The sequence below is a fragment of the Mustela erminea genome, chromosome 2 (assembly GCF_009829155.1).
Source record: "Mustela erminea isolate mMusErm1 chromosome 2, mMusErm1.Pri, whole genome shotgun sequence".
In the NCBI taxonomy this organism is placed as follows: domain Eukaryota; kingdom Metazoa; phylum Chordata; class Mammalia; order Carnivora; family Mustelidae; genus Mustela; species Mustela erminea.
Window position 1 is genome coordinate 103,613,689 of NC_045615.1, and position 24,357 is coordinate 103,638,045.

Below are 24,357 nucleotides of genomic sequence, written 5' to 3' on the forward strand. Positions count from 1 at the left end.
CTCTTTCTCTCTCCCCCTCTACCTCCTCTCTCCCTCCCTTCCTCTCTTCCTCACAAGTCCTTCTCTGATGATGACCTTCCTGCCGCCCTCTTATGAAGACCGCTGGGATTACACTGGGCTGGCTGGACCATCCATGTTAATCTCCCCATCTCAAGACCCTTAACTCGATCACAACAGCAACGTCTCTGTTGTCCCATAAGGTGACATTCATAGGTCCTGGGGATTAGGTCTTAGACATCTCCGGGGGACATTTTTCTGTCTACCACACTACCCATTCATTCAACCAATGATTATTGTGCATCTGCTATGTGCTGGATACTATGTTAGCTGGAGTCAGTCATGGTTTCTGCTCTCCTGGGGGTAGTTCTTCATCTTTTAAAGATAAGCACCAGCTGATAAGGCCCAGAGCAGGTGGATACATGCAAGCATATAGCCACCTCCCCAGGAGTTCAGCTTCATGACTGGAATGGGCCTCAGTGCCAAAAACAGGGAGGGACTTTTTAGTCTTCAATGACTCTCCCCTACCTCCCGGTCCCACATTCTCTCCCCAGAGGGTCATCCCCTCTGTCCCTCTGGCCAGACAGGGAGGGTTTCTCTTGAGACTCTTTCTGTGGGCACTGACTATGTGGCTCTGGGAATTGGTCTGTTCTGATTCTCACCTTTCACTGATCCCCAGTGAGGTGGCCCTGTGAACCGTTCCTACATCTCTGTGTCCCCTGTCCTCTGGGTCCTGATGGGACACTTCACTGTTGCTGCTTCTTTGATTTTCAGTCTTCTGTGGCAAGCAGGAGCCAACGCGAGGAAGGGCAGGGTATTTTCCTATTCCTTGATGTGTCCTCAGAGCCTACCTAGGGCCTAGCCCATGCTAGGTACCTACTAATTAGAAGCTAAATCCTCAAGTCTACACAAGAAAGACAACACTCCACAGATAAGATCTCTTTTTGTGCTTTACCTGGCTCTTAGGTTTCCGGCACTTTTTGCACCCACCTATCACTTTCTCTCCATATTGAGACACATTGTCCAAATTTCTGCTAAACCAAAGCTGGGGATTATAGTGCACGAACTTGGCAGTCAACCCAAGGAGAAGCCCAGTGATGAAAGAATATTCAATGGGAAAGGAAACTCAGAATTCGGATTTTAGCTAAGGCTGTCCTTGTCAAGAATGGTCAGAAAAGCCTGAGGGACTGGGGTTGAAGGGTTTTCAAGGGTGTTGCTATGACCAGAGACATTTTTCTCTGGCCCACACCTACTGTGAGAAAAATTCAAACACACACATGCTAATCACATGCACTTCCATGAGGCAAGCACAGGGAATCACCCAAACCACACAGGTACGCATTACCATGGCAGGCTAGATGTTGTTCAAACTCAAACAGCCCAAGCACAGAAAGGCTGCAAGAGTCCTCAAGCACATCTACTCCTAGCAACTCCTTCCACAAGTGATGATCAGATTTCCTTAACCACAGTCAAGACAAGCCATCACCCCACGTTTGCTTGAGCGCTCTTTGTAATGGCAAACTCACCTTCTGTGATGGTTAATTTGCTGTGTCAGCTTGACTGGGTCACAGGGTGCTCAGATACTTGGTTAAGCATTATTTTGGGCATGTCTGTGAGGGTACTTCCAGACAAGATCAGCGTTTGAGTTGGTGGACTGAGGAAAGCAGATCGCTCTCCCTGATATGGGTGGACCTCCGCCAATCTGTCAAGGGCTAGAATAGAAAACAAAGAGGCCGAGGAAGGGAGAATCTGCCCTCAGCTTTACTGGTTGAGCTATGACATGGGTCTTCTGCCCTGTCTTTCCACCAAGACTAGACTCAGCTTCTGAGTCGTTCTTAATATTGTTTATTTTTCAGTTAAACAGAACTCCCTTTGCAGTCCCTGCCCCAGCCACTGGAAAGTTACTTCTTCCACATCCTGATCCTCTTTATGCCTTCTGAGACACATCTAATGCTCTGAGGTGAAGACAGTTTCAGGCATGGAAGTCTTTAGCCCTGTAAAACACAGCCTGCGAGGGGCAGAACCTGGAGGATGGTGGGTTGGTATTAGCTTCTTGAGCCTGAGGTCCACAAGGCTGAGCCACAGGTTGGTAATGGGTATTTATTAGAAGGTACAAAGAGTCTTTCCACTGAATTCCAAAAATGTTCATCTAGGACCAAAGCCCAGGGTCCCTTGAGGTCTCAGGACCCAGGCTGAGGGCAGCTTGAGTCTTCTTACAGCAGAGCTGGAACCAGCACCTCAGTCTGTGGTTTCCTGTTCTCGTGTCTCCTTGTCAGACTAGATTGTTTTCCTGTGAGAAAGTTGTCAAGTGCTATTTCCCTAATTTCATTTTGAAACCATGGGCTAAGTCATGAAGGAGACAGGCCATCGAGCCAAACAGAAGGGTGGATCTACTGAAACATAAGCTGACAGTCCTTCCACCTTCCAAAGAGTTTGGAGATTCAGCTATGAATAAAACCCAAATGGTTGTGACGTTAGATTAGCAAAGGTTTATTCTTAAATACTTAATACTAGTAACCATGTAGGGAAATCTTTGATCTCCTGGAATGGCAAGATCATCCATTTAGACAACCCCGTTTTTGGCATAATTTTCCCGAGTGGAGGTGGGGTCTGGCTCAGGCCTTCTGGTCACCTTGGTTCAGGTGTACCCGGGTCAGTGTTGTCCGGTGGGTGTGTCTTGTTCCTTTTGGCAAATGCCTGGCTGATTTCCGCATGGGTTCTGTTTTTTGTCTCAGGCAGGACAAAATAGAAATAGACAGCTCCTGCGAGGCAGATTGCGGCGAAGACCAGGAAACAGTAGGTGTCTAGACTTTTCTGTGGAAAGGAGAGACAAAGAACATCAAGTAGACAACCCCCAAACTGGCTGTGAAACCATCTCTGCACTGGTTTTCATAGCTCCCCTTTCTTCTATCAGTATTCCTGGATGACACACTGTGCATGTATTGTGGGCTCTAACGGCCAGTGGTGCTGGGCTTAGCATCTGTAGGAGATGTTCTCCCGTGAGCCATGACTACGTCAGCTTCCAACCCTGACACCCACAAGGAGATGGCAGTCTTTTGTTTTCTTTTTTGAAAACTAGGCCTATTAAAAAAAAATTGTCATCAAGCAAAATGTCATACTTGCTCAATGTTATTTTAAGATCATATTTACATATGTTAAATGGGGGTGTCTGGGGCTGGACCCTGCCGGCTGAAGCCTGAAAGTCATCTGTGACACCTCCTGTCCCCTCAGCTCTCATGTGGGACCCACGCACTAAGTCCCAGCAGGCTTCCTTCCTCAGACAGCTCCCCAGTATTGCCTCCCCTCGCGCGCCCACTCTGGAAGTCCAGCCCAGCGGTCGGCTAGGGCCATACGGGCCCACCAGGCTCTGACCTTGTGGGAAGGCAACCACAGACGATGATCTATAAATGGATGTGCATGGCTACATACCAGTAGAATTTTATTTACAGAAAGATAGATCAGGCGGTGGGTAGGTGTTTGTCGAACCCTGCCTCACGAAGCAATCATTGCCTCTCACCTTCTTCACCCGTGTCCCCCATCCACGTGACCTCTTCCCCGTCTGCTCTCTGTGAGGCAGCCCGAGGAGTCTTGCAAAAACATATCTAGATCATGCCAGCCCCCAGCTTAGAACTTCTCACTCCCTTCCCATGGCTCTTGGGATGAAAGCTTACTTCCTCAGCTCGTCCTGGGGAGTTGGGTGAGGACTCCTCTCCTCTGTGCTTCCTCCACTTGGGCCTCATCACTCCCACCTCCCACCATGTTTCTGCTGACTTGCTGGTCCCTTTTCCTGTGATTTTCCACCTGCTAAGCTCCTGTCTCTCTCCTCCAGGAGCTGGCCCTGCCCCAGGTCAGGTGCCTGAATCATCATCTCTCCTGGTTCCACCCTCCTTCCCTTCATGTCAATGATAACGGCAGAGTTATGTGTGTGGCTGCTTGATGAAAGACTGGCTGCCCCATGAGGCAGCAGGATGATATCTGGTTTTGCTCATCCCTATGGCCCAGGGCCCATGTCAGCGTGTGGACAACAGCAGGTGCTCAGTGCATATTGATGGAGTGAACAAATTAATCCCTCTGTCAATCAGATTTTGAATCTGACGAGTCAATCTGTCTTAAAAGTTTCCCTGTTGCTATGGACTGACTTATGAGCCTCCCAAATTCACATGTTGAACCCCTAACCCCCAGTGCGACTGTATTTGGAGATAAGGCTTTTGGGGGATAATTAAGGGAAAATGAGGTGATAAGGGTGGGGTCCAAATCCCATAGGATGGGTGGCCTTTTAAGAAAAGGGAGAGAAAGATTGCTCTTTCCTTCCCTGTGCACACCAAGGAGAAGCCGCAGGAAGCCATGGTGAGAAGGTGGCCGCCTGCCGGCCAGGAAGAGAGCCCTCATCAGAAACTGAGCCAGAGAGAGAGGTTCCTAGGCATCTTCCTAGAAAAGCAGATCTTGGGCTGAAATTGCCCTTGGGCCCTAATCTCCTTACAGGTTCAGTCTGTTGCAAAAAGAAAGCTCTTTAAATATCTGTCTGCTCTTTGCAGTTCTCTTTTCTGCGGCAGTTCCTCTGCAGAACAGAACTTGCAGGACACCTCGGTCCCCTCAGATAACCCATTTCTCTAGCCCGCCTGGCAGGTGCTGCAGGTCATCAGGAAGCCTGAAGCCGGAAGCCTGAAATAAGCTCCAGGGCTCACTTACCCCTGACTTGCTCCTGCAAGGACCAGACCAGACCAGTCTGAGCTGCAGCGGACCTCCTGCCTCCCACAGACTTTCCCCTCATTATAATGCTAAAAATCATGCCCGGGGAGGAAATTTAACATGCAAATAAGGCATACGGGTTCAGGCAACCGCATCCCCACATCCAGCGTCCTGTTTCCTAACTCCTAAGTGCTAGGACGGTACTCCCTTCTCCACCTCAGCCCCTCAAATTCTTCCCCTGACCATTGTTCAGGGAGCAGCCCCGTATGCCTTTTCCTAAGGCTGTCTTCCTCAGGCCTGGGAGTGAGCTAGCAATAAACACTTCCTGTACCACCCTTGGCCTCATGTCTACTTCTACACACAAGAGTTAAAAAACCCCAAGTTCTGTAACAAAACCAAATCTGCTGGCATCTTGACCTTGCACTTCTGGGCTCCAAGACTGTGAGAAATTGATTTCTGTTATCTAAGTCCCCTGTCTGTGGTACTTTGGGACGGCAGCCTGGCAGACTAGATAGACTACCCCTAGCCCCGACTTCCTATCATTTATGACTATGAATAATTACAACATTTATGTCTCCGCTTTGAAATAAAGGACATTGAAGGGGCACCTGGGTGGCTCAGTCATTAAGTGTCTGCCTTTGGCTCAGGTCATGATCCCAGGGTCTTGGGATGGAGCCCTGCATCAGGATCCCTGCTCGGCAGGGGCCTGCTCCTCCCTCTCCCACTCCCCCTGGCTTGTGCTCCCTCTCTCACTGTGTCTCTGTCAAATAAATTAAAAAAAAAATCTTACATTGAATTGAAACTTGTGCAAATTCAAATACTTTACTTGCTACTGGGAGTGGCTAGGTCAAGAAGAAAGGATATTTTAAATGGTTAGACTTTGCAACAGATATATAAACAGGACCCTTCGTTCCTGCTATGGATGTGAGTCAGCCTCTGCCCGCAGCTGGAACACTACTGATGTGAATAATGGTATCAGTACCAAGCCTTGTCTGCTGAGGCTTCTGGGCCAGACATTGAACTAAGTCCCGTGCTCTCAGGGGATTAAGCAGCTTGCCTGAGGCCTCCCATTGGTTAGCATTGCAGCCCTTAGCCAGCATGTTCAAACTCTGTTCTTACCAATTTTGCGAACAGGTTTTGGAGCTGCGGGACACCAAGTATCTCCAGTTTTCTAGGCCATAGGTGGCCAAGGCACGTGGTAAGCTTTCTGGGCCTCTCATGTCTGAAAATGCCCTTCCCCTCTCTCGCATGTGAAGGTACGGACTTTTCTAATTTCAAAATAGTTTCCTCTCCAGACTTTGAAGACAGGATCTCTTACCCTACAGGTAGAGTCTCCCTCAGGAGCAGAGGGGTGTCATCTGATGATCACTTCTTTTCAGGTTATCTGAGTTTTCCCAGCGGAAGTTTTAGGATATTCTTTTTTAACTCAGTGTTCTTCAATTGCACATCCCTGTGTTTAGAAAGGGATCCTTTATACCAAATCTGCTTAGCATGAGGTGGACTGTTCATGCTGAGGACTGGTGTTTCAACAGGTCTGGGAATTTTCCTTCTGTCATTTCTCTGGCCATACCCTGGTGAGGACCCCTAGCCAGCTCCCTGTCCACTGTGTCCGAGGACCCATTCCACTGTCTCAGCAGCCCCATCCTGGATGCACTCTGGGCCAGCCTGTCTTCTGCTGTTTGTCCCATATGCTAAGAGATGTCCTCTTACAACTATAACCTTGGGACCCTGTCTTGTTTTATAGCAGGTTACACCTTTTAGAGTATTATCTAGGATTCTCGGTGGGTGGGTCAGGCACCTGGTGTGTTCAGCCACATTTCAATAGTCACCTGTGAGCTGAGACTTGAAGGATGAGAGGTGTAGAGGTTGCAGCTGTTTTGGGACTTGAGTAGATGGGAGGAAGGGCATACAGGTGAGGGCAGGTGACATTCCACTTGCTTCTCTGAGACCCTGATAAAAAGCTACGCAACCCCTTCTCTATCAAAAGGGGGAAAAAAAACCCTCATCCACTTGACATTTTCAATGCCATTTCTGGAGTGGGGTCATGTCATGGTCTTATTGAAACTCATCCATGGACCATCTGGCATCCATAGGACCTGGGCCGTGAGTTCCATGATGGCGGGGTCCATGCCACCTGTTCTCCATTTTACCCCCAGCTCAAGACAGTGCCCGCATCACTGAAAGCTCGGTCTTAATAAGAATACGTTGAATGAGGGGGTAAATGAATGAAATGAGAGCCCTGCCATGGAGAAGATCGAGGGCACAAGAGGTGGTTCCAGTTAGAAGTTCACGACTTGCCAAAAATAGAATCCTTCTGCTTGGTTTTTCCCCCCGACCCACAGAACGCTGGCTCACTGGGGATTGTCCCCAAGCTCTGGGCTGTGTCAGTGCAAGGGCTGCCACTCAAGAACTGATGGGAATTCGAGTGTCTCACACTTGTCCCTCCAGCTCTGCAGAGACCTTACAAAGGCAAGGCTGTTCCACTGTGGGAGCAGAGTCGACCTGAAATGCTAGGATGTCTCTGCGGGAAGCCGGGGGAAACAGGGGTCTTGGGGATGTCTTCTGTCTCTGCCGTGTGTACACGTAGGATCTTGTTGGAGTTGCCTGGGTACCTGTGAGGTAGACACAGCCCCGTGGCTGCATGATGGGATTTCAGCCCTGCATGCCCTGCAGAAGCCTCCAGTGGGCTGCCCTCCTCCCCGGCAGGCCTGTTCTTTTCTACCGGTTCTCAGACAAGCACTGCTGTCTTCCCTGAATCACCTCTGGCTGCTTCCTCCCTCTCTGCCTGTCTTTGCTTCTGCATCCTGATGCCTTTATCCTGAAATGGCTTTTACCTTTCTTCTTCTTCTCCTTTTTTAAAAAATATACACATTTTTATCCAGATTGGATTTATATACAGTAACTTGCACAGATCTTAAGTGTAGCATTCAACGAGTCCCCTGTGTAACTAAGTCCTCTGTCAAGACTTAAAACATTGCCACCACTCTAGAAAGTTTCCTGTGCCATTTCTAGTCAGTGCCTCCTTTCTCCCATCTGCCACCCTGCCACCCCCAACACACACACTGTCAACCATCGTTCTGCTGTCTGTCACCTTCTCCTCCTTTCTTCCTGTCTCCTGTCTCGAATCTAGTGGCCACCAGGCATCCTGAGAGTTCTTTTAAAGTCACAAAATGGATGTCTTAAAACCATGCAGTGGATTCCCAGAGTCCTTTGGCAAAACCCCAAATCCCTCTCATGCCCTCAGTGCTGGGGTGGGCCTCCCTTACACTCACTGCAATCCCCTACGCCCCTCAGCTGCCTGCTCGGGGCTGGCTCAGGGCCTCTGCCAGCATCTTCCTGTTCCCTGCTGCCCCCACTGCCACTGACTCCCTCAACCTCAACCTGAAAGGTCCCTGTACTGGTCAGCCCAGTGATGCCCCACTTTGCCTGCCTCCTTCCAAGAAACACAAAACAAACCAGTTCCTCTGAGGGGCATGTCTGTTCTCTCTGAAATCTTAGGGCAAGATTGTGCCTCGGTGCTGGTGCTGGTGCTGGTGGAGACGGAGCTAATGAAAGATGCTCCCTTCCTCCCTCTAGACCCAGGATGGCAGCTAGATCCTCTGGAGAAGGGAGGGGCATTTTTGTGTGGTTTCAGGTCCTGTGATCCTGGGTCTGCACTGGCTTCCTCCTCACGTTGCACAGGCATGTGGGATAGGACCCAATAAATTCCGAGTTGAAAAGAATCATTTTCTCACTTTTGGATTTTACTGAACTCAAACGCAATGTTATAACTCCAGTATAATCAAGCAGGCATATGTTTGCCATTTTGTCTGAACCAGAAAATACTGGTGCTCATGGCAGAGGCCGAGTTGTCTGCAGGCTGGTACAACCATTGCTGCCACCAGAGCAAAGGCCCAAGGAAGAGGCAGCCTGAGGCTAAGGACAGAGAAACAGTGATATTGATTCCCCCCAGGGGTCAAGGTGACCTGCCCCATCCATGCATATCTAGAACCTTCTGTAGGAAGGGGCAGGGTGTGGGAGAGAAGGGTAAGGAGGAAGGAGAAGGCAAGCTTTGAGAGGCAACTTGTCCTGGATGGCTCAGTGAGTTAGGGGTGGTGAAAGCTTCCAGGACTCACCATGAATTGATCTTCCTGTCCTGTCTCCTCTTCCCAAGTGTCCCTAGACCACACAGCAGGAAGCAGCCTTTACAGTACTAGTAATGACCATGAGAGTAGTTGATCCTGAGTGTCCATGGGCAGACACTGCTCAAGACTTGACTTCCACCTCTAATTTTTTCAGGAGCACCACTGCAAAATTGGGGCCATTCTCTTGTTACATAGACATGAAAATTACAGCTCAGAGAGCAATCGCAGTTGGATAAATTTGACCAGCATGCACTTCACCTCCCTGCCGAGAGGCATGATCAGGATTCAAGGTCAGACTGTGTGACCTCAAAGTCTGTGCATTTTCGCCTGTGTCTCATTTATGTCTAAGGTAGTGCCTGGCACATATGGGGACTAAGGACAACAAACAGCCACAGCAGCAGCCACCAGACACCAAGCTATTCTGTACAGGAAATGGTTTCTGGGTTACTGGTACTGCCCCAGGTGGGGAGTCCCCAGACAGCAGAACCCTCCTGCGACTCTCGAGTTCTCCTTGTGTAGGGGGTGGTCTGGACAGCCGGTGAGCCCTGCCCGGGCAAGCAGGCTTATGGGTTGCTCGTGTCCTCAGCAGGCTCTGTTCTCCATGGCTGAGAGAAGAGTGAAGGATTTTCCATTTTCTAGATGGGGAAACTGAGGCTCAGAGTGGGCAAGGACCTAGCCCAGGGCCCCCTGCTGATGCGTATGACACAGTCAAGTTCTGGGCCATGTCACCTGTCTGCAGCCATGCTGGCTCTGATATTTGTTTTCTGTGGGAATAGACTGGGCCCCTTACAGGTCCTTGCTTGGGGACACTTGCCACTGACACATTTCGGAAACAAACGAAAAGATCAAGATGCTTGAAAAACTGCACTTGGTGGCTGTTGTGAGCCAAATTGTATCCACCACGAGGATTCACATGTTGGAGTCCTAAACCCCAGCACCTCTGAATGTGGCTTATGTGGAAGGAGGGTCTTTAAAGAGGGGATTAAAGTAAACTGAAGTCCTGTGATGGGCTCTGACCCAATCTGACATGTGTCCTTAAAAGAAGGGGAGATTGGGACACAGACACACAAGGGACAACTGTGTGAAGACAGGGGGAAGGATGGTGGTCTTTACGACACATAGAAGAGAGGTCCTGGAAGAAATCAACTTTGCCAAGACCTTTATCTCCAACTTCTGGCTTCTAGAACTGTGGGAAAACACATTTCTGTTGGTTAAGCCCCAGTCTGGTGTATGTGGTTGTGACGGCGTGAGCAGACTAAGGCAGGCTCTTGACCATGGCTGAGAAAACTACTGGAAGGGCTGTGAATGGAGCAGGTCAGATGTGGATGTGAATGGAGCAGGTCAGCTGTGGAGGCCGCAGCGGCAGGAGCTGCTCCTATGGGACAGGCCGGGTTGGAAGCGGGGGGTGTGGGAACAAGAAGGTGCACACCCTGCCTTTCTCTAAGTGCAGTTGTCACAGCCAACAGCAGCTCCTAGAGCCGGGCCTCTGCCCTGGCCAGCCCACAGCCAGAAAGGAAACGAACCCTTGCTGCCTTCCCTGTCCTGGGCCAGGAGACCGACATTTCACCAAATCTCACTGTGGCCCTCTGGCCAGTGTCGGCCTCGGTGTGACCAGCAAGGCTCTTCGGCTTGAGTCAGTGCTCAAAACTTCCATGCTTCCTGAATGATCCCCAACCCGGAGATGCTGGAGACGCCCCAGCTGGCAGGAGCTCTGGTTCCAGAGGGAAAGTGCCTTGAGAACACCCACAGGTGTCCAGGAATGCTCATGATTTCGTGCCGGGTGAGGAAAGCAAAAGCACAAAACAAAACAAAACAAAAAACCTGGTTCCGATTTTTATAAATACGAAACAGTACATGTATTTAGAAGAAAAGAAGGACAGTGTCATTAAGCCACTAACGCGCTTGGCTTCACCCCTTTAGAGCCTCTACGGTGAGGCTGATCATTTATAATGAGCATGCCCTCATGACTTGCTAGGGAAAAAGGAAGGAGGAGGAGGAGGGAGAGAAGAGGGCGAGGGAGAGGAGAAGGAATAAACAGAAGGAAAAGGAGAAGGAGAGGAAGGAGAAGATGAGGAGGATTGTCAGTGACGGTGCCCTACAGAGAGCTGGCCCTTGTGTTCTGCCCCCTTAGAGGGACCCACTAGGCCATCCTCAAACACCAGCTGAGTGAATGAACCCGACAGCAGCTGTCAGGACTCCTGAGAAAATGGATGAAAAACATCAGGTCTGGGGCTTGGCACAAAAATCAGAAAGATGCCCCATGAACTGATACCATCAGGATAATGTCATTAATTTGACGCCTTATGGTAGTGGTCCAAGGGGGGCAGTGGGTCCTCAGCCTCCCCCCAGCCCTCTCCTGCCTGGGGCAGGTGGGAGCAGCTCCAAGGCCAGCCCTGAATTCTAGTGTGCCGTGGGTCAGCTTACTTACCTCACGCTCTCCTTCCCTCTCCCCCCACCACCCATCCCTTTGCACTCTCCCCGCAGCCACCAGGGGCAAGGGCTGAGTTCACAGGCTCCGTACCTCCTGATCTCCTGTCACTGCTGGATGGAGCAAAGCTTCTCTCTTGTCTGTGTTTCTCCGTTTTGCCCCTTCTTATCTTCAGTGCTGCTCTCAGTCCTTCTGCCCTGCAATGCCCCCCTTCCACCTCTGGCAAACTCCTGTGTAAGTGTCTGATGAATGTCTTCAAATCAATCTGTCCTATCTCCTCCCTTCAACCTCTAGCTATCCATCAATCTGTTTGTCTATCTGTCTATCCACCAATCTACCCATCCATCCACCCTTGGCTCCCCTTACCACTTGTCCATGTGCCTTGTGTGGCTGCAGGCATTACCAGGCAAGGTCAAGGCCAAGGTCAGGCAGTCTCTTCTGATGTGGAAGTCACACACCTCTCCAGCTCTAGCCCCAAAATGCCAAAGGCAGTCAGTGACCACATCTGAGCCCAATACCTCTCAGGGAATGGATCGGAGACCTGCCTTCCAGATCTTCCCCAACCACTTGTCTTTCCTTGCAGCAACCCTGCACTTCGCCCAGCCTTGCCCCAAGTCCCCAGACCTAAGCCTGTAAGGAGGGAAGCCACAGCTCTCCTGTGACTCCTGTGCCCTTATTGTGTCTGGGAGGAGACAGCTGGTCTGGATGTCCTAGGACAGGCGTGCAGATTTGTGTCCTGTGTGCATGGGGGCCCTCGGCTTTGTGAGCAGGTGGCGTCCCTCTCAGCCCTGAGCCCTTCACCTGGGTCCTGGCCTTATTCCCCTGCTCCAGGCCAGGCTCCGAGCAGCCCTCGGGCTGACTTTCTTTGTGCAATCTGGCATGAGATCATCCCCATGGCGTGAACAGATGCATTTTTATTCACAATGACAGTGTTGGCATTCTCAGGGGCTCCTTCAGGGCTCCTGCAGGAGGGACCTGCTAAACCACCGAGAGTTCTGGTCTTGCTTTGCCCCCAGACACTCCAGCACATCACAACAGGGTGTCCTGGGAGGAGCTGTGGCCCTGGAAGCCTCTCGGGTTCCTGGACATTCCGCTGGAAGTGAGCCAGTTGAAATGAACATGATTCCCTGAAATTGTAGTCAAGGCTGTGAGAAACTGGGTTATCATGGAAAGGAGTTTGATACACACAAAAGCCCTTGGGGTCAAGGAAGGGCACAGGGGGTGACATCCATGGGTGTGACCATGTTCTTCCTTTCACTGTCTGAGACCTTGGGCAAGTGTCCTGCTGAGCCTGGCTTTCCTCCTCAAAGAGTCCTGGGTGATGGCCATTATTATGGAAGGGCTTAAGATTTCTGGCTCTTCCCCTCTGGACAGAAAGCTACCTGAATTTTCCCTGTGGTAGGGAGTGGTGGTGTCACTCAGGGGACTCTCATGGTGGTAGTCTATGTTGGTGCCAGGTGACGGCCTTAATGGACAGTGTGAGACTTGCCACACTCCTTCTACCTGCCGAGACTGAGTCGGGAAGCTCTGGGGCCTTCTAGAATCTCTAGTCCTCCCACAATGAACACCGAGCATGAGTAAGACATCGTCCTGGGTGAGTTAAAGCCACTGAGACCTGGGGCTATTTCTTTCTGCAGCAAATCCAACCTGTCTTGACTGGCAACTGGGCATAATAAGACCTTTCATGTGATGGCATGACTGCATGCTGAACGGCCTGTCATGGTCGCCGTCCTCTCCCATGCCATTTCCCTGCCAAGTAATCCGGCTGAGCAGGTGGGGCTGGCACAGCTCCCCAGAACTTGGAATAAGCCCAGCTCAGCCCCCAACAGAGTCCGGGGGAGCATGTCAAGGGAGAGGCAGCACGACGTTTCTGTTGGGGAGAAGCCGCGGATGGGCTGTGATTTCCCAAGTGAACAATGTGAAAGAAAGGTCAGACGGGTCCAGTCCGTTGGAGACTTCCTTGAGATGCAGGCCTGTGTTGGTGTGTGTGTGAGCACACGTGTGCCTATGTGTGAACACACGCGAGTGCCTTGTTCATGTGTATGCCTAAACATAAATTAACTCCTCAAACCCAGTTCCAATGGACGTGTTGGACAGAATCACCTGCTGTATAACCAAGGGCTCCTTCCTCCCCTTGTCTTACAGGCAAGGATGAGACAATTGCCCTCTCTGTCACTCTTCATGGGGGTGACATTGGGGACTGGCTGCTGCTGTCTGAGCTCCAGGCTGCTGGTTTGAACCAGGTAGACATGAAGGCCTGACCTCCCAGTGCGGACTGGGGTTCAGTGAGCCCGGCGTACAGCAAGCACTCAGCAAATGTCAGTGTTAAGGTGGCACGTCAGAGCTGTCTGCTCCCAAACTGTGGCAGGAGAGTCAGGCGGAGTGTTTTGTGTGGGGGAACAGCGAGGTCTTTTATGTACCGCCCGACCCCTGCCCCAAATTTCTCAGGAGACTGTGGCCTATTTCCCAGACATAGAAACAGCTTAGTGGTGAGCCAGGTGGAGGGGTCTAGAATTTCTCCACTTAAATGGTAAGAGTGGTAGGCAGATCTGTGTTGACAGAGAAGTGGTTTGAAGTTAATTTCCCCCATAACAATGGATATGTTATTGACCCCTGACGACTCTGCTGGCTTTGAATGAATTAGGAAGAAGCCATTTGGGGTTAGGAGTCCACTGAAAAGGTTACTTGTTATGTTCTGGCCTTGCTGGCTGAAGATGCCCAAGGTTGGGAGGAAATGGACGTGGGGCCCAAGGAGTCCCCTGTGGCATGTACATTCAGAAGCAGGATGCTTGTAGCTAAGATGTGGTCAAAGATGCTGTAAAAGTCATGTGATGAGTCTGAGAGTAATGAAAGGCAGGCAGAGAATGTCTAACAGTAAGAGGTCATGGGGCAGAAAGACTAGGTTACCGCAGGACCTTGGGCTGATGGCATCTGCTCCCTGAGCCTCAGCCTCCCTGCAGTAAAGTGGAACGGGCAGGAGCCCCAGGCTTAGGCATGGATGCCATGAGCACATGAAAAGCTATGTGCTGAAGACCTGGCACAGAGTAGCTGCTCTATGATGCAGGAGTAGCCACGTGGGCCTGTGGGTGGGGCTACTGACCTTGGACTCAGATAAGCTGGCAGCAGAATCTCTGGGGCATGCTGGGATTGAAGCTAGTCAATTAATAGGCAGACTATTAATTGAGGGGGAGAGGGCTGAAATAGGCCCCGAGAAGGGGACTGCTCTATTCCTGGGCTGCTTCCCTTTTCAGCTCCAGGACCATAGAGCACAATTCTCATTCCCACGCTATCCCCACTGCCTGAAACAGTGCCCAGCACAGAGTAGGAACTCGGTAAGTATGTGCTGAATAAATGAATGAGTGAATGAATAGACTCTTGACCTACACACAGAGAACTTGTACCCATTTCCTGAGTACACATTTTCCTGTCCACTGTGGTCACCCTTGGAACAGTGACCCCATCAGCTTGGTTACGATGACAGTGAGGACTTTAAATGCACAACAGGGTGCACTGTAACTATCACATGGATTTTGTCTAACACCATGACAAGCACATTGCAAAGGTGAGGGTTTGAGATTCTAACCTAGGTTTCCTCGCAGACCCTTGGTGATAGGAAGCCCACTCCCTCTGAGGCAGCCCTTAGTGTCTGGGACAGCACCTGGAAGGTGCGGGAGGGAGAAAGAGGGTACAGGGTTGGAGCCGAGGCATATCTCTGCCTTCCTTAGGACAACAGTATGAGTTTCCAGTTGAGGGACTCAGCCTCTGCTCTGTGACTCACCCCTCAGGCAGAGGGCTGCCGAATCAGACAGCATCCCTCGGGCAGCAGACCCCTGGTCAGTCGTACCTGGATGAAGGGGAAGAGGAGGCCAACAGCGAAGTTGGAGAGCCAGTTGACAGTGCCTGCAATGATGAAGGCGGCCGGCCGCTGGGATTGCTGGAAGAACTCGCCAGTCAAGATGAACGGGATGCCCCCTGCAATGGCAGAGCCAGGGCACAGAATGAACCACATGGAAAGACGCATGACACCAGCATCCCGTCCAGGTCGCACCCTCTCTGTGAGCCGGCCCCACCTGGGTGACCGACAGCTTCAGGACTGGGTGCCGGAGTCAGCCCATCACTCCTCACATATAGAAACCATTTTCCTGACCTGGCCCATCCAAACAAGAGGGGATACAGCCTCTCGGCTCTTGGAATGCCCTTTGAATCCAGCTGTAACCCATTACAAAATGAATACAGCACATACAAATCTGATTTACAAGGTAACTGACATTTACGGATACAGCGTGTCAGGCAGGTATGGGTTACTGTACCTGGGTAAGAAAACTGAAGCCCAGAGAGGTTGCTGGACTTCCCCAGTGTTACTCAGCTCCTGAGGAGCAGAGCCGGAACTCAGGCTTGGGGCTCCAACCTCCAAATCACCGCTTTGTTTCCCCACTAATCCTTGCTAGACAGGATGGGAGCCCCCGCCCAGCTGGCTATTGGTTTGTCCTCCTTATCTCCCCATGACTGGATGTGTGGTGGGTCCCACTCGTCACCCCAGCAGTGGAGTGTTATTCAGTGGAAATGTCATTGGCATTAAGGGAGGACAATTCTTTATTTTGATGACCGTTCTGTGCAATTGCAGGATGTCTGTCACCCCTCACCTCAGGGATGCCAGCGCTCTAACGGTCATTGTGGCAGCCCAGACTGTTTGCCCACACTTCTAACCGCAGGGTACCACACCTAGCTTAGACTCTTCAAGGTCTGCAACCTCCTCTTCTGGAACTCAGTGAGACCTGGGATTGGGCCCTGTGCCCAGACCCTTGACCTGGGTCTCAGCATGACCACTGGGAGCCTATTTTCACCTCCCCACTTCCCAATGGAATCCCCACTCTGCCAATCAGATCTATATGCTGGCATTCCACAGCAAGGGTGGTGGGCTTTTATCAAACTCCAGGGAGACACTGAACATTTTGACCATGATTATTGACTGTGTTGGGGCTGGTCCCACACTGGTGGACAACAGGGACAATTCCTGCTCTCATGGAATTCCCTCATCTGGTAGAGGAGAAAGGATGATGTGTTTATCAAAAAAGAAATGAATGAATGAATAAGTAATTACAACATGTGATAAGCATGGAGGGAATGCAGTCAGCAATGGGAGGGAGCCTATGTTTGTAATGGCTAAGGAAGGCTATCTGGGGGGTGCAGGGGATGGCTGAGATGTGACCTAAAGGAGGAGATACAGCTTGCTAAGATTTGGGGGAAACTGTGGGGAAAGGGATGGGAGGGCAGATACCCTGGAGAATGAAAGGCATTGGGTCAAGCTGTGCAGACAGAGGCCACTCTGTCTGCACAGCTGAGGGAGGGGTGGGAGGAAAAGTACGAAGCAGGAAAGACAAGCAGGGCTAATTAGGCAGCGTCTTGTAGATCAAGGAGAGCTCTACTATTGAAGAAAACCAACTGAAGAAAACCAACGTTGGGTTTCAAGTAGGGACTGATGTAATCCACTTGCATTTCGTAGACACTACAGATATTTGGAGAGGGGACTGGCTGGTAGAGGAGGGGCTGCAGGAGGCTGCTGGGTAGTGACCAAGGGAGGCCATGGTTATGCAGAGGGCTTGCATGGTGGCAGTGGGGATGGAAGGAAAGGGCAGAATTCAGAGACTCCACCCCATGGAGGCAAAACTTTCATTGTAAGCACTGCACACAACCATACCACTCATCGTCAAGTTCAACCATGCAACCTAAGGTCACAGAGGAAGGACAGCTCAAGCCTGTCTTTCCAGAACATTCACTGTTGTCACACCTCTATTCTGCCAGCAAGCCTTGGACTCCAACACATCAAAATGACTGAGAATGGACCGTCCCCTCAAGCCCCCACTAGACCATGAGCCCTCCAGGGCCTGCAGCCTCCCCATTGGCCTGGCATCTTTGGCAGAAAGTGGATACTTGATGGATATTTTCTTACTTGAATTAGGCACTCAAAATTTGATTTTGAAAAGATTTGATATACTGTTAACTACAAAGAAAATAGACTTTAAAGGTATCTATGAAACTGTGCAAGAACAATGGTTACACATTGAAATGTCTTAAGTACCAGCCTTTAGGTCTGTAAAGAGCATAGTTTTGCCTTGTTGAAAGTATGTGTATCACACACTCAGGTGCTCCTACAGCTAACAATGCTGTAAGCCTTGTAGCATATCCTTGGGGGTCAGTTCACACTTATGTGAAGTCTGAACAGTTTTGAAGGCTGGTGTTTCCTTTCTCTGACTTCCCTTAGGTGTTTTCTGGAAGCACCTGTGGATAACTCTGCTAACATTTCTGATGCTGGTGCATCAGCTTACAATGGAGCAGAGAATGTTGACACACATGCCTCTTGGCATGTCTCTTTGTTTCTTCAGGGCTGGGCCACGACTTGTTCGTTGGTGATGACCTTTACTCTAGCACAGCACCTAGAATACACATAGGAGGCATTCAGTAGAGGTCTGAAGGATCCAGGAGGAGTGATTAAGACAGAGTTCACAAGATGTCTACATCAGGTCTCCTCTATTCTTCCTTCAGATCACCCTGGAGGGCAAATACAAGAAACCTGAAGAATCCTGCACAGTCTATTTCTTTGATTGGTTTCATTTCCGTGATCTTCCTTGAACCTCACAACTAAAGGAGGTGGCGAAGCACAGGGGACTAGGGCTTGGCCTCTGGTTTTAGTAAGAACAGGTTTAAGTGCTGGGCTGGGTCTACCATATCTCTCTCACCTGTGCAGTGATGACAGTAGGGACCTACCACGGGTTTGAGGATTTGTTTGTGAGGATTAAGTGAACTTCTGTGTGTAGGCACTCAGTGTAAGTCTGGCACAGGGAGACACTCAATAAGTCTTAGCTTCTATGACAATAATTTAAAACTCTCCTGCTGCATTATTTCCATTTTATAATGAGTTAGCTGAAGCTCAGAGAATGGGAGTGACATGCCCAAGGTCTCTTAGCAAAGAGTGATGATGGTGGTGGTAATGATGATTATGGTGGTCATGATGAAGTTGATGATGGTGATGATGATGACAATGATGATGATGGTGATGTGTTGGTGATGATGATGGTGGTGATGCTGCTGCTCCTGCTGATGGTGTTGATGGTGATCATGATGACAGTGATGATGACGTTAAAGGTGATGGTGATAACGGTGATTATGATGTTAGTGATGATGATGATGAAAGTGATAATGATAGAAATGAAGATGGTGATGATTATAGAAAGGACAATGGTGCTACTGCAGGTGCTGATGGTGGTGACAGTAACTACATGGCATACATTGTAAAGGGCACTTGACATACATTATTTCACTTAATCACCACTACTATGCACTAGTTATGATTACTATTTTCCCCATTTAATGTATAAAACTGAGGCCTAAGAAGTTAACTAATTTCCTCGAGTCATACCACCAGTGGGTCTCAAACTCAAGGGTGGGTGATGCCAGTATGAGTCTTAATGACTCCACTGTGATGCAAGCAAGACTAAGATGTTTACAATTTTTAAAATATGGGAAGGAAATTTAGAAGTCTTCATGGTTTTATCTGAATGCTCCTCCAAATCCTGAAACTCATTTGTTTCTCTTCTGTCTTCAGGTAAGCCAGGTTTCCTAAAGAGCCTCTCACTGTTTCTTTAATCCATGGTAAAGTGGGAAAGAATGAGGTTTGATATGGAAACAGAATGGGTTTCTGGTAGGCTCTTTCTGTGTTGTTTTCCAAAGTGAAAGTAGTGTTAACTATATTTTTCTGATGGTCATGAGTAATATTTTTTAATATTTTTAACAACTAAGAAAGCATACAACATAGAAAAGCATGAAAAGAAACAAAAGTTGTCCCTAAACCTTCCATCCCGAGATGATCTCCTCTTGTATTTTGGTGCTTGGCACTGATACTGAGTGTGCTATTAAGAAGCCTGGAGCTACTCTAATATTTATCCTTTAGAGGATTGGCTTTTTCCACCTAAAGCCCCAAAGAAATCTTTCCTTATGCTTGAAGTTATTAACTTAACAATTCAGTAACTATGATGTGCCCGGTGTTGGTTTCCTGTAACAGTCTTTCTTAGAACACAGTGTGTCTCTCTCAAGTACAGATCTACTCTTCATTTATTTCCCACCTTAGACTTGAAATCCTCTCCTGTTCTGCCTGTTGGACTTTTTACTCCAGAGAAGTTATTATCCTTATGTTGGATGATTTTTGTCCCTCTTCCATATCTTTTGTTTCCTGAATGACTTTATCCTCTTGTTTTTGCACAGATTTTTCATGCTCTGGGCAATCTCTTCCTTCTTTCTCTTCTCCGTCCTTTGTCCCTTCTTCCTTCTTCTTGTCCTGTGTTGTACATTCCCTGTGCCACTGCTCTCTGTCTTTCTATACATAGAGTGAGTTGCTCCGTCCAGATTTCCACCTGCTCTGATATGGTGATTCATCCTTGACACCTTGTCTTATCTTCTTCCAGGTTATCTTTCAAATCATGGTTTGAGGCATGAGTACTGTTTTTCAGTACTTTCCTTGAATGGAAGTCAATGCTGGGGGTTGGGAGTAGAGGAAATGTGGTGGGGGCAGCCCTTTCTGGAGCATCTGGGCTCTGTTACCACCTCTGACATTTTAAGTGACGTGCACTGGAACCCATTCCAGGAGGTCAGAAGTACACTCAGCTTCTGTGGGCTTCAACTAGTCTCCTCAAATTAGGATAAAGTCTTGGAAAGTGAGAAGCCTTTGGGGGCTGCTGTTGGGGGAGGTATCTTTTCCCCTGATTGCGGACTCACTTCTTCACTCTATTTTCTCCACAAATCAGAGATGTTAGTAAGCGTTCTTAGGGGATTTTGAATCCCATTCCCTGGTCAGTGTTGTTTCTGAAGGGTGGAGACAGAATGTACTATGCTGCTGGTCAATTTTTTTTTTCCCGAGTTAAGATTTGTTTGGTTGTTCCTTTAAAAAAAAACTTTTTAAAAGATTTTATTTATTTGAGAGAGAGAGCGCGCAAGAGAGAGAGCAAGAGAGAGAGCACGAGCGGGGGGAGGGGCATAGGGAGAGGAAGAAGCAGACTCCGCACTGAGCAGAGAACCTGATGGATGTGGAACTTGATCCCAGGACACTGAGATCAGGACCTGAGCCAAAGGCACACACTTAACTGACTGAGCCACCTGGGTGTCCCTAACTTTTTTTTAAAGCTCGTTTTGTTATGTATTTATGGGAGGAAGATTCTATAATAAGGCTATACATGACATATTTACCTAAAGTACCCTGATGACATGTTTTCTAAAGGTTAGGGATTGGTATTTCTTGTGGCGGATGCGCAGTTGTGGCTCATCTTAAAATAACGTGCTTCAAAAAGCGGTTGGAAAAAAATCCCTTCTTGTAAAGGATTTTGACAAATCTTTCCAAGTTCTTTTCCAAATTCTCTGGTTGGGGCCCTTTATTTGTGGATCTTACTGTTTACAAAAAGATTTTGCAAGCCATATCTCACTGGATCTTCATGACCAAACTCTGAGTTATGAATTATGACTACAGATTAGGAAACTGAGACTCTAGAATATGAAGGGCTGAAGTTAACTGGAATCACTTGAAAGTGGAAGACATAAAGTCTACTTTCAAGCAACAGGCTTGAGCAATGGAAACCCGATCAAGGGGCAAGGGCCCACAGTGACCCCTGGGCTGAATGCAAACAGGTGCACTAAGCCACTGACCTTGAAACAGCCACAGGCCCTAGCTGACTAACAGGATACTTACAACTGGGCACAGGTACCAAAAAGGAAAATTCCACACATTCCCATAGCTCCTCATTGGCCCCAATGCTATGGCTCCCACCACCTCATGTGGCAGTCAGTTTCTCCTCTGCTGTCTTGTCCGCTGCTCCCTTGTGGTGCTTTCAATAATCTCTCTCTTCTGCTCTACCATGAGTGAATCCTTTCACTACCTGTACCTTTGGTCTCCACCAGGTCAGGCTGCCCCACAAGAGTCAGGACACAGAGGTGGATCTTCAGACTCGAAATCCTGCATTCTCTTAATTAAAAAAAATTTTTTAAAAAAGATTTGCTTCTTTTATTTATTTGAGAGGAAGAGAGAGAAAGAGAGAGAGCAAGCACAAACGGGTGGGGTGGGGGCAGAGAACATGCAACTCCCAGCTGAGAACTGAGCTTGACTCGGGGCTTGATCCCAGAACCCTGAAATCACGACTAGAGCTGAAGTCAGACACTTAACGGACTGAGCCACCTATGTGCCCCTTAATTTATTAGAGAGAGATAGAGTGAGAGAGAGAGAAAGAAAGCAGGGGGGAGGGACAGAAGGAGAGAGAAACATACACAGACTCTCTGCTGAGCGTGGAGCCCAACATGGATCTTGATCCTCCAACCAGGACCGAAGCTAAAATCAAGAGTCGGACACTCAACCAACTAAGCCAGGATTTTGGGCACCCCAAAGTCCTGACTTCTTTCTACTGCACCTCCCAGCTCAAAAGAATAAAAAGATGACTGTGCCTTCATGCTACTGCTTCCACTCTGTAACCAGCGAGGACTCACACTGTTGGCTAGTAGCATGGTGTAGCTCAGACTTCGCAAGTCAGCCCCAAGTGATTACATCTCTTGGCCAATAGACCTTGCTATCTTATTCAGTTCTTCCTTGTTATTTTATTTGGCTATCTTATTTTGGCTTCCCCCAGAAGCAGATTCCGACATGTAGTTTGTGTGTGAGTCGATCCTAGGAAATGCTGGTAAGCATGTGGGCAACTGAAGGACGAGCAGAGAGGGTGGGTAAGCAGCAAATTACCTCCATGGGCTGCCAGAACTGAATCCAACCTCAGTTGGGGACCTGAGGGGTCCCAACCTGAGGGGACCCTCAGGAAACTGTGGAAAACCCATCTCAGAATGAAGACGGCCATAGTCTCTACCTGTCTGGCGTTTTGAGGACCAAAAGGAACCTGTTTAGCAATGTGCGTCTGTGGTACTCCAGCAGCAGCTGTCATTTCTGCTTCTGACAGTTTCCCTGCACATGGCTGTCAGCCTTCCCTTCCCCCCTGCCTACCCCCCGTCTCTGTTTTCTAGCTCTTGCCAGGTATCTACTAAAATATCAAATCATAATTCATTTCCATATAAAAGAAATAAAGGGCAACTGTCCAAACTTCTCTATAATTCATATTATTATATTCTTTTAATGGAGCCATTACCATCAACTTTAAAAGTCCTTTAATAAGGGCTTTTAAATCCCCTTAATAATCTCCACAGGTGTGCCCATATGCTACTTAATCCTTTAAACATATCTCCCCCCAAGCACCAGTTTAAAAAATACCTTTACATTTTTTTCAATTTAATATAATAATTTTGAAAATTCTTCATGGATATTCTGCTGTGTTTACCTCACTAGACTTCGTCTTTTTTTGGCTATTCATCTGTCCATTTTCACCCACATTTACGTTCCAAGCCCTGTGCTGGGCATTTTCAGAATCTACTAGTCTACACGTCTAGTTCACATAACTACCATAGGAGACAGGAATTCTAATACCCATTTGACAGGTGAGAGAATTGAGGCCACAGAGAAGCAGAAAGAGGTGCTGAAGGCCACACAAGCTGTCACCAAGAGCTTCTAATCCAGATCAACAACCCTCTCCCCTGCCCAGTCTCCAGAAGACACCAGAGGAAGGGCAAATGCACTCTTTCAGGCAGGTTTGTTTTATGAAGACAACCAGGAATAGATCAGCACTCAGAACAGCTGGGGAGCAGCGCTGGGAGGGGGGGTGCTATTCGCTTGGGAAGCTCATCACCTTGGAGGACACCTGTTCAGCCAAATGGAGAAAGGGCAGGTCTGACCTCTCAGAGGGAGTGCCCACCTCTTTGGGTGCAGGCTTCCCAGGCAGGGAAGGATGGGAGATGTGGGGATGCTCCCCCAGGACAACCTTGCAGAGGCTCGTCCCGTTCTGAATTTCAGTAGGCACTTCTGGCTCCGTGGGCAATAAGGTGGGAGGCTTTGGGCTTTCTGCAAGCCTTGGTTTCCCCTCTTACAATCTGGGCACTTGGTGAGCTACTTAGCCTCTCAGTAAAGCCAGTGGTAGCACCCACTTGGCACATGGCACACACACTGAGGTGGCCATGCTGGTGGCCGGGAACACTAGCTTTGGAGTCCGAGAAACTCTTCACTTACAACCTGTGTGACCACAGACAAGTCATATGGATGGCTCTCCATTTTCTCATGTGTAAAATGAAGATAGCTCCTACCTCTTAGCATTGTTTTGGGGATCAAACCAGAGTCCTTAAACACTGTGTTGAACATGTTGTAAAGGCTCAGTGCTATCAACTGTTATGGCTGTTCTTCTTCCCGTCATGCAATCACGTAGATGCTTGCTGAGTACTGACTACGTGCCAGAGTTTTGAAAAGTTTGCCTTCTGTGGGGTTTTAAATTATTGTAGAAAAGGAGTGATAAACTTCACAGGGAGACGGTCTCAGACACTGCTGATCTTAGACAAAGAAGAATTACAAGTCATCAGGAGTCAGTGGTCTGAACTGAGGGAGCAAAAACAGTTTGCACCTTTTGCATTCAGAGATGCTGCAAAATCGAACTTCAACTGTCCAACCCCAGCCCTACCTTCCACAGGGGCAGACGGAGGCCAGAGAGAAATGAGACTCCCTGTTTCAGCCTTCCCAATGAGCCTGTCTGCTGTGAGCACTGTTCTTCCTGGGAATGCCTCACTCCCCTCACGCTCAGATGGTGCCTGTTGCTGGAAATGCGCCCGGGGTCAGAGGGACTTCAGGGCACACAGCACAGGGACAACTTACTCAGCATGGGCTTGGCCCTCAATACATGACATATAAGCTATGACACCTTTCTTCCCTTCCTGCTAGTCTAAATGCAGCCCAGCCCAGGTAACCAGACAAGGTTCTGACCCAAGCCTGTGGTCTCTCCCACAGGCAGTGTGTCCGCTAAAGAAACGAAAGGGAGGCTTCTCCAGGAGTAGGGAAAGAGAGTGGAATGCTTCTCATTAGATAGAAGGAAGAGGTCCCTTTACCCCCACCTATGCCTTCCATGGATGAGCCTTCCTTGTCTTTTTATTTCTTTATTTATTTTGCTTGTTTATCATGCTCTTTGAGGGTAGGTAGTGTGTTCTTTTGCTCACTGTCACTTTCCC

General features: G+C 48.9%; 1 protein-coding gene across 12 annotated transcripts in view; it reads right to left on the reverse strand.

Annotated features, from left to right (window-relative positions):
- Positions 1-1,853: 1,853 nt before the first annotated feature.
- The window catches only part of SLC2A9 (solute carrier family 2 member 9), a 224,030-nt gene continuing 201,526 nt past the window's right edge, over positions 1,854-24,357 (reverse strand). For 10 of the 12 annotated variants that reach the window (XM_032333832.1, XM_032333833.1, XM_032333838.1 and 7 more), the window contains 2 exons: positions 15,083-15,210; positions 1,854-2,811 (listed from right to left, as the gene is read on the reverse strand). In XM_032333832.1, coding sequence (XP_032189723.1) covers positions 2,626-2,811; positions 15,083-15,210 — 314 coding nt within the window. In that variant the 3' untranslated portion in view covers positions 1,854-2,625. Of the gene's footprint in view, positions 2,812-15,016; positions 15,211-24,357 lie in introns of those variants that run through there. The other 2 variants (XM_032333830.1, XM_032333839.1) reach the window with 2 other exon arrangements.